At 42.8% G+C, this 13,470-nt stretch overlaps 1 protein-coding gene across 2 annotated transcripts in view; it reads left to right on the top strand.

Moving 5' to 3' along the window:
* Window positions 1-13,470, top strand: part of CCDC93 (coiled-coil domain containing 93) — a 91,286-nt gene that overhangs the window by 33,655 nt on the left and 44,161 nt on the right. Inside the window, exons 8-11 of one of the 2 annotated variants that reach the window (XM_012468400.3) lie at window positions 345-381; window positions 2,550-2,642; window positions 2,918-2,965; window positions 3,829-3,915. In XM_012468400.3, the coding sequence (XP_012323823.1) occupies window positions 345-381; window positions 2,550-2,642; window positions 2,918-2,965; window positions 3,829-3,915 (265 nt within the window). Of the gene's footprint in view, window positions 1-344; window positions 382-2,549; window positions 2,643-2,914; window positions 2,966-3,828; window positions 3,916-13,470 lie in introns of both variants that reach the window. The other variant, XM_012468399.3, reaches the window with a different exon arrangement.

The following is a 13,470-nucleotide window of genomic DNA, read 5'->3' as shown; positions in this document are numbered from 1 at the left end:
TTGTTTGTATCGATATTTTTAAGGCTTTTAGCTTAAATTATGGCTCAGAAATGCTGTTCCTGATTCAAAAAGTCGTGATTGCACTTAAGGAAAATGTTGTACTCTGTACTGTCTGAGACTTCCAATTTACATTATAGTATTTGCATAGCAAGTAGGGTGGCTGGCCCTTTATTCAAAAGACAGTGGAATATGTTTGTAATTTAGGCCTTGTAACATTTTCTCTAGTCATCAAATGGCATAAATTATCTCGATGCTTTTCATGTAAAAAGTCAACCAAAATGCATTTGACTGAATTTATTATAATTTTTTGAGTAGTAATTCAACTCCTTTTTTGTGGCCTGCAGGAGATACGGATTTAGCCACCAGAGCAAAACAGAGAAGGTAAGAAAAGCACAGATAATGGGAGAGAATACTTGAGAGATGGAAGTGACTTCTCTCACCTCTGACTGACACTCACAGGCTGGGCAGCAGCTCCCTGGAAAGCCCAGGAAGGGAATGGCAGGGCTGCTGCTGCCCAAGCCCAGGTCCCTGGACAGGCTGTGATGGCAGGGATGTGTGAGCTGCCTTTGGCCCCTGCATCCCCGTCCTGACTTTTCTAGCTTGCCACCTCTGCAGATTGGGGAGCAAAGCAGCAGTCTCATCCTGGGGCTGGAAATGAGGGGTGATAGAAAGTTGTGGCCCAGGGTCAGTCACATGGGGTCTCGTAGCTCTACAGTATGAAGATGAAGTCCACTGCCAGGGCTCCCAGACCACTCCTTGTCCGAGGCGAGAGACTCTAGACAGTTGTCAACAGGGTGCTAGCAGTGAGGTAGAGCACAACTGTGAATTACAGGCCCACCCTCTGCTGAAGCAGCCAGTCATCGAAGAGCCAGTAAGTCAGGAGGGCTTTTCTAACTTCACAAAGGATGCCCAAAGATTTCTGTTAATTTGTGTGTTACTAATGATGCTTCATTGTCAACAGCAGGGCAGGTGCATAAATCTTATGGTGCCAAACCCCTTCAGTGTTCTAGGCTCTATATTAAAGGTTCTGTATGTTTTCACTTACTCCCTTTAACAGCTCTATGAGGAGGATACTTATTTTTGCTTTTCAGGTTGGAAAGCTAATTCTCAGAGAGGCTCAGTCATTTGTCCAAGGTCACACAGCTCTAAAGTGAATTAATAAGAATCTGACCCAGAGGTCTGTCTGACATAAGCACCTGTGTTCATAGCTGCTGCCTTCTAAATAATAAAGTGTCAGCTAAAGTGGTCAGTGGCCTCTTAAGATCTATTATTAACCTCTTATTATTCTCCACCTGACCCCCAGATTTCTTGAACAGGACTCATTCCCCGTGATGTTCCCCTGCCACCCACTCCACTGTATAGCTCTCCCAGGCTCCCCTTCTGCTTCCTGTGGTGATTGTTATCTCAGTCACTGCAGGTATCAGCAGTGTGTTTTCTGGATTTGAGTATATCATGTTGTATCTGGTATATAATAAGGGTTTGATGTGTACATTTAATTTGATATGTAATTTAAGTCTGAAAAGATTGTCTTTATATATGACTGGGCAATTTGGTTATGATTGGAAAAATCATGAGATGTTCATGAAATAGTGTTCAAATTGTGCTTGTCCTGTTGTTCTTATGTCAGAGGGCACATTTGAATTAGAAGTCTCATCTCCTATAGATGTGCCCAAGCAGTTAGGAGCTCAGAGTGTTCCCATGGGCAGTGGTAGACTCGTTATAGAAGAGCATCCTAGAATTGGGATGGCACAAGAAGGGAATCTGAGACCAAACCTCTCATTTGACCATAGAGATCCTTAATATGCAGGGATCAGAGGTCACCCAGCTGGTGGATTACAGAGATAGAATTAAAACCTGTAGCCCATGATTGAGGAGGAGGAGCTAATCCAGGGTGCCTTGAGTTTGATGTGGTTCATTTAGAGCCTGGGACTGAGTCCAGAGCATGCTGCTTGATCATCAGATAAGGCAGTTTTCATCCAGTGGTATTCTGACCAGTGGTATTCAAACTGGGTTACTCTAAGCAGTAAATGTGTCATTTTTCGTCATGATTCAGTGTACACACACTAATACCCCCAAAACAAAAGTTTCACTAAGCGGTACTTAACCCCTCACTACAAAGCACTCTGGCATGTTCTAATATGTTAATTTATACAGAGCTAGTCATACCTGCCAAATTACTTTTATGTCTCACTAATTGGTCTTAATGGACAGTTTGAAGAATCTCCTTCAGTAGTGATCTGCTCTTGAAAGTGTTAAAGTAGGGAGAAGATCCAGTCAAAGTTCAAGTGTAAGTCAGACAAATGTGTGTGGCCTGAATTTAATCAGTGAGCAGTTGGGACATGGAAATAGGCATTTGCCAGTTCCTGAAGCTTAACCTGCCTGCCCTGTACTTGAGTGGATGTTCAGGCCTTTGGAGTATCCATTCTCTCAGGGTGGTGCTGCTCTGCAGGTCTGTGTTTGTTTCAGACTCATGCCTCTTGGCAGTATTGTCCTTTGTCTGCTGAGTCTCCAACTCCAGTGCTCAGCTGTTTTCACATCTTCCCTTGCAGGCTGAGGACAAGAAAACGGCACTTTCAGCAGGGCTGTCAACTACAGAAAAAGGTGATGCCCACGAGGAAGATGAGCTTCGAGCAGCTGAAGAGGTGTGTGGTCCATGTAGGTCTGAGGTTTCTGTGTAAGTCATTCTGGGAGAAATTGTACTCTTATCCCTAGCTTTTCCAAAGGGCCAGCACCTCCCATAGCAAACGGGCCTTTCATGTTCGAGTTACCTTTTGTCACCTATCTTTGAGGCTCACATAAGACGGGATCAAGGAAGACACCCTTGGATATCACCACAAACATCCATGTAGGCATATTGCTTCTGTCTTACCTGTTCAGAACCACTCACTGCTGCTCCCATCCATTCCTCTTTCAGCAGCGTATACAATCGCTGATGACCAAGATGACCGCCATGGCAAATGAGGAGGTGAGGGGGAGTGGGGGATGTGTGGGGATGGGGACTTGGCACCACCTTGCTCTGATGAGGGTCTTCTCCCAGAGAGCCCACTTTCTCCAGAGCCCTCCTTACACCAGCATACCGTACCTCCTCTTCCCTGGGGAGTTCCTTTTGGTAAACTGTTTTTAATGCTTAGTGCTGCCATCCATGGGAACCTCTAGGAGGGAGACTTGAAGGACCCCTGTGAAAGCAGAATATTCCTGCTGGGAGATTCACAGGGCCTCTGCGGAAGAGGTGGGGCTGGCCTTGCCTCACCGTAACTACGAGTTATGCCTCATGCTGAGGCAGCTCTTGTCTTCTGCTTTCTTGTTGACTATTTAGGTAGGAAGCAGGATTTTGACATTATAGTTGGTCTTTCCAGATCTCAAAGCCTGTCCAGAAGGTATAGCCAAGGGCTTTGAAAGTATCATTTCTTTTGAGGCCTGGGAAGGGCCTATGGTAGTAAAGAGATATTTTAGAGTTCTGAGATTCTTTGTCCTTTTCCATGCTCTTCTCTATTCCCTGTGTCCTAGGCCTGCCAAATCTCCTGCAGGCTCTGTTTGGTGACCCTCAGGAGGTGAGACCTTGGGATGGGGCATAGAAGGGAAGAACCATTTTTCAGGGGTGCCCAGGGTCTGCGGAGAGTCCAGCACCATCAGCTCAGTGACTCAGGAGGTAGCTGCATGTTTGTCCTGAGGCTTCTTTTAACCCTTCCTGTCGGTAATATATGGCAAAGCCAAATTATTTTTTCCTCTAGGAATATTATCTGTTTTACCGTAATAGAGTGTTCAGATTTTCCAGTGCTGTGGAAGACAAAGCTTGGTTTTGAGAACATTCCCTCCATTTGCTTGCAGAGCCGTCTCACTGCAAGCTCCGTGGGCCAGATTGTGGGACTCTGCTCTGCTGAGATCAAGCAGATTGTGTCCGAGTATGCGGAGAAGGTATGTGGGGATCCAGCTGTAGTCTGTGCCTGGGATAATGCTCCATGGCTTTGTTCTCCCACTTCCCCACCCCTCTGCCCCAGCAGTGCTCTGTGTTCTCTTGTAACTCACCAGCCACATTTGTCAGAAACACACTGGGCTTTGCCATTCACAACCATCAGCACTTGTCTGTTAGTTAAATTAATTTTGTTCTGCAGTGTCCACTTTTCTGTAATATAGAGAGAAAACCTGTCTCACAGAACGGTTAACCACATTTGATAAATTCATGCCTTAGGGTATGGGCTGAGCATTTTTCCTTCTCTATCAGACTTCTTATAACTTGGACTCAGTTTGGTGATTGGGCTGAGGAATGAAGCCTTGCCTCTTAGGAGATAAACCCCATAACTCAGCCAAACCCAAGGCAAAATTTTTTGTTCTACTTTATTAAAAGAGTATAGAATGAAGAAAAGCCTGAAATCATATTTCAGAGTTCCCTTTTTTTTTCCATCCTAAGGAAAGGCAGGAGGACCTTGAATATTTCAGGGAGACGGTGATTAATCATTTCGCACATAACTGATTCTGGTCTGGCTGAGATATAGTATCAGTAAAATCAGATTTACGGGACACTGTTGCACATCCCTCCTTCCCCAGCCCTGTCCCCCTAAAATGTTGTCTGTTGAAGCATCCAGCTTGCTTTCTTTTTCTCGGAATCTTTTACTACAAATTAGCTCTGCCTTGACTCTTTGTGACATATTCTTCTGAAGTGATTGCACAGGTGATATGGTCAGGGAAAAAGTGTCCCCAGTAATCTGGGGATGTTATCGGCTATAACACCCCCAAGACTTTTGGAAAACTGTTTTAAATGCCTAGTGCTGCCATGCATGGGAATCTCTGGGAGGGAGACTTGAAGGACCCTTATGCAAGCAGAATATGAATGAGTGAAACAGCTTGGAGTGTCTCCAGGTGAGATTCCTTTGTTTTCCCCACTCCCCCAAATAAGTGCTTGTTAACGTGGGCTTTCTAATCCAACCCTCATAGAATCCAGAGTGTCTTCTCTTTCCATTTACCACCTAGGAAAGATGACACTGCTCAAAGTGTCATCTGAAATTTGACCAGAATAGGATTTTTGTTATCCTAAAAGTACAAATGAAGATGTAGTTGTGGAAAGAGTATTAATTCACTGTCTGAGAAGAAAGTGTCTTGGTTTCCTGTCAGCACACACACCTGAATGGCAAGAGTTTATACCTGCCCTTATGTTGCCACCGAGCATTGCTGAACCATTTTTTAGGAAAAAACAAAAGACAACTGGATAGAGCAACCAATGCTATTTCCATGGGGAGCATGTAGGAGCTCTGATGATTGTAAGAGGAAAAGCAGGCAGGCAGAGCCCCTGTGGTTGGGAGAGCATCTCTCTTTCCACCCCTTCCTCTGCCTAGGACTCCTGAAGCTCACCTGCCTTCCCCAGTTACTCTGCATTTTGCACGTCTCCTTCTGGATCTCTCATGTCTTTATCTCCTGAGCGTTTTCTTCCTCACCCTTGACCAGTGATCTCTATCCAGCTCTGATGGTTTCTGGTGTTTACCTTGGACCATGCTTTATACCTCCATCCCATTCTTCTAGAAAAGAGTGAAATTAGGAGTAATTTGGACAGGAAGCAATGCCATGATTTTTTCCAAGGTCATATATGCTGTTGATTCTTGATCAACACAGGTTTGGACTGTGTGGGTCCACTTATGTGGATTTTTTTCCCAACCAGATGTGTATAGAAACTACAGTATTCATGAGATGCAAAACTGGTATATATGGAGGGCCAACTTTTCATATATGTGGGTTCTATAGAGCCGACTGCTGAGTATGCACAAATTTTGGTATATGTAGGTGGTTTTGGAACCAATCCCCCACATACACGAAAAGATGACTATAGTTAAACTTCTGGTGGAGAACTGGAGGTGTCAGACATTCATTACTTGATTGTGTTGTTTTCATTGGGTTGGTAATATAGCATTGAAGCTGATAGTTTCTTAAAATTAAATTGCCTTTAATCCTATTCCCATATTCCTGTTATTTTATATTTGTATATTATCTTGCAGTGTTTGTTCCCAGATTTCCATAGTTGGGTGTAGTTGCAATCATCATATATGTCTAAAAGAGATAGGACAGTGAGTGAGTGAAGTGATTAAAAACACACCATTTGAAGTCATATCTTGGTTCATATCTGCCTTTTTCATTTCCCAGCTGTGTGACCTTGGCCAATTATTTAACCTGTCTTTGCCCTAGTGTCTGCTTTATAAAATGAGAATAATGTTACTTTTCTGGTAGGTGTTGGGAAGATTAAATGAAATGTGACCAAAATGCTTCAAATGGTGCCTGGCACATAACTCTTCAGCCATTGATAGCTTTATTTTCATTTTTGTAGTCCATTTTTTTGTCACTTTACATCCTAAATATTTTCTAGCCTTCTCATTTATTTTTGTTTTTTTAAGAGAGTGTGTGCGTGTGTGTGTGTGCGTGCGTGTGTGTGTATGTGTTTCCTGAGATAGGATCTCACTCTGTTGCCCTGGCTAGGAGTGCAGTGGTATGATCTCAGCTCACTATATCTTTGGCCTCCCAGGCTTAGGTGATCCTCCCATCTCAGCCTCCCAAGTAGCTAGGACTACAGGCGTACACCACCATGCCTAGCTAAGTTTTGTATTTTTTGTAGAGATGGGGTTTTGCCATGTTGCCCAGGCTGGTCTTGAACTCCTGGGCTCAAGCTATCTTCCCACCCTCAGCCTCCCAAAATGCTGAATTACAGGTCTCAGCCACTGTGCCTGGCCATTCCCATTTATTTTAATAACTATATAATTTATTTGTTAATACAGCACAATTCATTAACATCTTTTTTGTTAGACACAATTTTAAGCTGTTTCTGTTTGCCATTGTGGATAATATTGTGAAATATGAGCAGATAGTTTCTACTAAGAGGTTTTCTAGGTGTTGGGTGGCTGGGTTGTGACTCCCTCTGTGTGTTATAACTACATAAAATACTATCAGTGGTGAAGGGACTTCCCAGCATATGCCCCCAACATTTCCAGCTTTGGACTTTTTGTTTGTCTAACTTATTGCAGTAATAACTATCAAATGGCAGCTCTTTAGACCACTGAGAGGATTGAAGATGGTTCTGCGTAAGTACAGGTTACAGAGGTTAAGTAACTCATCTAGTACCATGTAACTAATAAATTCCAGGTCTGAATACAGGACTCTTTACTCTGTTTTATTCTCTGAATTGTCTGTTACAGACTTTACGCATGTAATGTTTTCTTTGTGAGTTTGAATAAAGTCTGTACTTCAGATTTAAGTGTATTGTCACTGTGATGCAAGTATTTCTCAGGCACTTTATTTTACTTTTGTATAGTTTTTCATTATGTACTAGGAATTTGTACCTAAATTGGTCAGTCTTTATTTGTTCTTGTTTTCGAATGAGAGATTCATTGTCTTTCCATCGATCTGGTGAAATAATCGCATGTCAGCTGGTCTTTTATTAATTATTTAATTCTTTAACATATGTAAAATTTATTCTTCTTTAGCCTAAAGTGGGGACCTGCCCTAGTTTTCCTGTTTGTATCCACTTATCCTCCTATTGTTTGTCAAATAATTTCTTTCTATTCATTTCGAGATACTCAATTCTAATTTTTTTTTCTTTTTTTGAGATGGAGTCTCGCTCTGTCACCCAGGATGGAGTGCAATGGCACGATCTCGGCTCACTGCAACCTCCCAGGTTCAAACAATTCTCCTGCCTCAGCCTCCTGAATAGCTGGGATTATAGACAAACACTACCACACCCGGCTAATTTTTGTATTTTTAGTAGAGACGAGGTTTCACCATGTTAGTCAGGCTGATCTCGAATTCCTGACCTCATGATCCGTCCACCTCGGCCTCTCAAAGTGCTGGGATTCCAGGTGTGAGCCACTGTGCCCAGTGCTAATTCTATTTTATGTCTTATATCTAATTTAAATTGAGTATGGCCTCTTGCTTGTTTTGTTGGTTTATGGTTCTATTTTATGCAAGTTCTATGCTAAAGTCATGTTTTGTGTTTTTGTTATTTGCTTGATTTATTTGTTTTTGTTTTGTCAGTGCTCTCCAGTGAATGCCTAGTTGGATTCACCTAGGAACATATCTGTGGTTGAACAGGTTGGGTGTATTACTGCTTGTAGTGAGAGAAAACATATACCAATAGGAATCACGAGGCCTTCCAGTAAGAGGGTGTCAGAAAGGATTTAGAATAGGATTTGGACTTATGTAAGGTGACTTGGAGGAGGGTTCAGGGAAGTGGGACTTTGCTTTGGGTTCGATGCTGTAATGGGTTCGATGCTGTAAGGAGGGGCGAATCTATGAATGAGTATCTTAATAAATCTTTGAGACATGGGGAAAATGAATCAAGGTTAAAGCTATGTATGCATAGTAGCCAGTATAGGGGATATTTAGTCATTATTGGGATTCAGACAATGTTTGTGTTTTCATTCATGTTCAGACATGTTCATAGTCATAGGCTGGCCTTGTCTGGTATTGGTATTCTTTGAAATTGTTTGTGTTTTGCCACAAGGCCTGCTTATGAGTGCAAGCCAGCACCCCAGCAGCATCAATGCCTTGCTAATAGTACCAGGCTAGCTTTCAGATGTCAGGGGCTGCTTTTCTCATCTCACATTGTTTGTGTGGTTATCTGATGCTGTGTGGCAATATTGCCACAAATGTAATAATTTAAAATAACACACATTTATTTAGTTATTTAGTTATTATACTTTAACTTCTGGGGTGCATGTGCAGAATGTGCAGGTTTGTCACATAGGTATACATGTGCCATGGTGGTTTGCGGCACCCATCAACCCGTCATCTGCATTAGGTATTTCTCCTAATGCTATCCTCCCCTAACCCCCGACCCCGCGACAGGCCCTGGTGTGTGATGTTTTCCTCCCTGTGTCCATGTGTTCTCATTATTCAGCTCCCATTTATGAGTAAGAACATGTGGTGTTTGGTTTTCTATTCTTGTGTTAGTTTGCTGAGAATGATGGTTTCCAGCTTCATCCATGTCCCTGCAAAGGACATGAACTCATCCTTTTTATGACTGCAGAGTATTCCATGGTGTATATGTGCTACATTTTCTTTATCCAGTCCATCATTGATGGGCATTTGGGTTGGTTCCAAGTCTTTGCTATTATGAACAGTGCTTCAGTAAACATACGTGTAACACACACTTTTTATCTCACTGTTTCTATGGGGCAGCAATTGGGCACAGCTTAGCAGCACCCTCTGTGACTCTTACAAGGCTTCAGTCTCATCTGAGGCTTTCCTGGGGAAGGATTTGCTTCCAGGCTTACACAGTTGTTGGCAGCATTCAGTTCATTGCAACATGCTCACTGAGATTATCAGATTTTGCTGGCCATTAGCTGAAGGCTACCCTCAGTTCCTTGTCATGTGAGCCTCCCCTGCATTGCCACTTATTTTATCAAAACCAGCAAGGGAGGGCTTCTCCCTGCAGGGGAGACTTCTCCTTGTAGGCATTATAGACTTATATAATGTAATTACATATATGTAATCAAAAGGTTCTTTTTCTGTGGTGTATTCTATTGGTTAGAGCAAGACACAGCTTCCATGCACACCCAAGAGAAAGGGGTTACACAAAGGCAGGTGTGAACATCAGCAGGTGGGATTCATGGGCCATTGTTGAGTTGTCCACCATGGTTTGCTTATTGGTCTTTTACTGCCACAGACTGGACTGAAACTGGTCACTGGCAATGCTGCCACCTTCAGGGTCTCAGTAATACACCTTGGAAATAGAGTTGGGATTAAGGAATGCCCAGGAGGGAATCTGTTGGTAGTATCTGAGAAAAACCCACTTAGGCTGAGGTCAGGAATTTTTTTTTCTTTGTGAAGAAAGGGGACAGGATGATTTGTGGGGAAGATCAAGTGTAAAAATGATTTTGTAACCAAGGAATAAATTGAATAGCCTGCCTGGTTTGAGTGTTTGGAAAGTTGGCAGGCAATGGGATATAAAAGCAATGTAAAAAACGTGTACAGACTTCTCTTTCACTAGTAAAGTTCACAAGTTCTTATAAGAGTGTAACATAACATGTGTCTCAGAGAAAGTTCCTGAGCTATGTAACTCAATTTAATATGGTTCTTTTGGAGCTGCAGAAAGAGAAATGTGAAGAAGCTCCAGATATATAATTCATAAGCGTCTGTAGACTCTAGGCTGAGTAGCTCCATCTGCTGTTGTTTCCAAAGGGTAACAACCTTTCTTGAATGTGCTAGAAGAAGCACCACTGTGTTTTTTGTGTTGATGGCTAATATTCTCACTGCATCATAGCACTTATTTTTACGGGGAAGAAGAATCTATTACTATGACTTACAGAAAACCAAAATGCTTAACTGTCCAAAAAATGCTTCCACCCTACAACCTCCTAAGCCTCTTTAGCAGCCAGAAGAAAGAAAAGGAAGCTGGGCCAGGGAAAGTGCAAGGTCCCTGGAAGGGCAGGAAGGGACCTTCCATAATGTTGCATACTAACTAACCATATACTATTTTGTCTGCTTTAATACTTAGTCTGCCAACTAAATTATTCATTGGCCGACTTCTCCCTAAGACAGGATCTTGGAACATTTTGTAGTTCTAGAGGCACAGATTTGTCTTAGGGAATCAGAACCTGAGTGCCTTCTCCCTTATCTTTTTGTACCCTTATCTCATTTAGTTCTTAAAACTTTCATTATTTTTTAATTCTAAAAATTATTTAATTCATATAGGCTGCCTTCTTGCCTATAATCCTCTACCTTCCTCCATCATTATAGTTGTATGCAGTTGAAACTATCTGTTTGTGTAGCTGTGGATCACCTTTACTCTTGTCCGTAATCTCAGAGCCTTGCCAAGGGCCCACCAGTATTGTTCAATAAATGAGTATGTGATACTGTATCAATTTTGGAGGTGAAGAAATGAGGTTATGTGACTTGTCCAGTGCCATACAGCTAATAAGATCCAAGTTTCAGTACAGGACTGTTTGACTTTGCAACCTTTCTCTTTGGCTAGGTGGAGCTTCCTTAGCGAGACACAGGGACAGCCTCCTGTACCATCCTTAGTGTCTGCCTTCCAGACTTGGATGTGACTGTGCCTCCTTAGACTGTCCCACTATTCAGCTGCCTACCTTGGGCTACTGGTAGGACATGCTCGGAACTAACCACAGAAACAAGAAAGAGTGAAAATGTTGCAGCTCAGCCCAGACACTCTCACACCATAAACCTAAGCTCCTTTCTGTTTGGAGTATCTGAGTGATTCTTCATGTTTCTGGAGAATACCACATTATAATGTTCTCATCCAGTTCTTCAAAGGGTAATATACGACTGGCCGTGGTGGTTCACACCCGTAATCCCAGCACTTTGGAAGGCTGACGCAGACAGATCACTTGAGGTCAGGAGTTTGAGACCAGCCTGGCCAACATAATGAAACCCCATCCTAATTAGCTGGACATGGTGGCACATGCTTGTAATCCCAGCTACGTGGGAGATTGAGGTGGGATTGATAGCTTGAACCTAAGAGGCGGAGGTTGAACCTAGGAGCTGAGACTGGCCACTGCACTCCAGCCTGGGTGACAGAGAGAGACTTCATTTCAAAAAAAAGGCAGGGGGAGGTAATATCCTAGCCAGAAGAATGTCAACATCTTGATCTCATTTTTATAGCAAGATGTATTTTAGTACATCAAGGGACTTATTTGTGGAAGGAATCTTTTTTTCTTAATGGATTTTGGAAATTTTCCAGTCCGGCAATTAAGAAATTCTGGCACCATTGCCTCTGACCTTTTAATTCTGAGGATCATACTCTGGTGGTTAGTCAGAAGCCTTTACTCTGTCTTGAAGTCATTTCGTTCGAGAGCACCTGGGGAATCTCGCCAGATAGTTAGAGCTTGGATATGGTCAAGGATGCACTTACGAAAAAACACAAAGGAAGGGGTCTCCTCTAGAGAATGCAGACAGCCACATCTGATTAGAGCAGATTTTGTCCCCCTCTATCATGATGATTTTTATTCCACTTTATGATAAAATTAGCAGAGAAGACTGCCTCTTCAGTTCTGTCACTCACTAACTTGGACCCTGTGCCTTCTAAGCCTTTTGGTTACAAGTAATAGGACTTCTACCCAGCATGTTGCTATAAGCAAAAGAGAGCCTTTATTCAGCTCTCAGAACTGGAAGTCCTTAGGGGACTTAGATGGCTCTGCCATAGTCCTTTGCCCTTGCTTCACTTTGTCTCTCAGCCTCATCGCCTTGGGGACCTGACCATAGACAGTTCCTGCCTTACTGCCTCCTCCCTCCATCAGTATACAAAATTTTAAGGAAGGATTATCCTCTGTTTGTCATGGCTTAGGTCACAGATTTCTCCCCAGGCCCATTGTTGCCAGGAGTTGGGTGTGATTGGCAGCTCCTCTGAACTAGAGAGAATAGGAGACAGGGATTGCTGTTCTACCAACAGATGTGGGGCACACATGGTGGCTTGCACCCCCGTAAGTCCTTCGTTTCCACTAGGCCTTCAGGAAATTTATTTAACAAAGTTGGAGGGAATTGACCCAAAACAATCAATTGTTAATAAATCCTCTGTCCTCTTAGTAGCTACCTTCATGTTGTTATTTCTGTATCCTGGGTTTGTAATCCTTACACTTTTTCCAAGTGTCTGAAGTCTTCTGAAAATGTGTATATTTTTAAATTAGTACAATTTTTTATATATTTTAAGTCTTCAGTTTTGTTTGTTTTTCTGCCAGAGAACTAACGGAATTGACCTCGTAATCACTGTCATGTGAACGAGTGGATTAGATACATTTCTTCTTTCAGCAAACACCTGTTGAGCAGATCCTACATCCAGGCAGTGTCAGGTGGAGGGGGCAGGGATTAGGCTACCCCTGAGTCAGGGTTGCAGCCCTGAGGGGCTTCCAGTAATGACTCAGTCAATCTGTGAAAAGATAAATTATAGAACAACACAATTTGTGTGCCTGCAAAGTGGCTGCCAGGCGCTGCTTGGTTGGTGTTATTTGAAGTGACAGTATCTGCCCAAAGAAAAGTGATTGGTATAATTGATACTGAACTATTTTTGCCTGATAATAACCAGGCAAAATGGGTAACTTTAAAATCATACCATGGGATGAAATGGAAAAGAGGAGGGCTTAGGACTGAGTGAAGATACCACACCACAGGGACCTTGCCTGGGCCATAAAGTCACAGGAAGCTTAGCAGCTAGGAGATCTTGACTGCTTTGTTAGAAAATCACGCCTGATCTGGCATCTGTGTGTTTCTAATAAGCTTAGTATGAGTGTTTTCAGTCCTGTCACCCTGCCCCAACTCAAAAGATGTTGTTACCACTTGCTAGCAGCATTGGTTTGTGGAGCTGGGTAGAAGTGTAGTATGGGGCAGGAAAGGGGTGGGGGTGTTGCCCTCTTGGGAACCTCCTATTGTGGCCACAAATGGAAAAACCCAGGTTGGAATCAGGAGGGGTGGGGGCCTGGGTAGATTTTTAAACCCCTTCATTCTAGACATTGTTTCTTCACATAACATAATAGATGTTGCATA

The sequence above is a fragment of the Aotus nancymaae genome, unplaced genomic scaffold (assembly GCF_030222135.1).
Source record: "Aotus nancymaae isolate 86718 unplaced genomic scaffold, 86718_ANA_hifiasm-v0.15.2.pri h1tg000029l, whole genome shotgun sequence".
NCBI classification, from domain to species: Eukaryota; Metazoa; Chordata; class Mammalia; order Primates; family Aotidae; genus Aotus; species Aotus nancymaae.
This window is presented reverse-complemented; position numbering and strand designations above follow the sequence as displayed.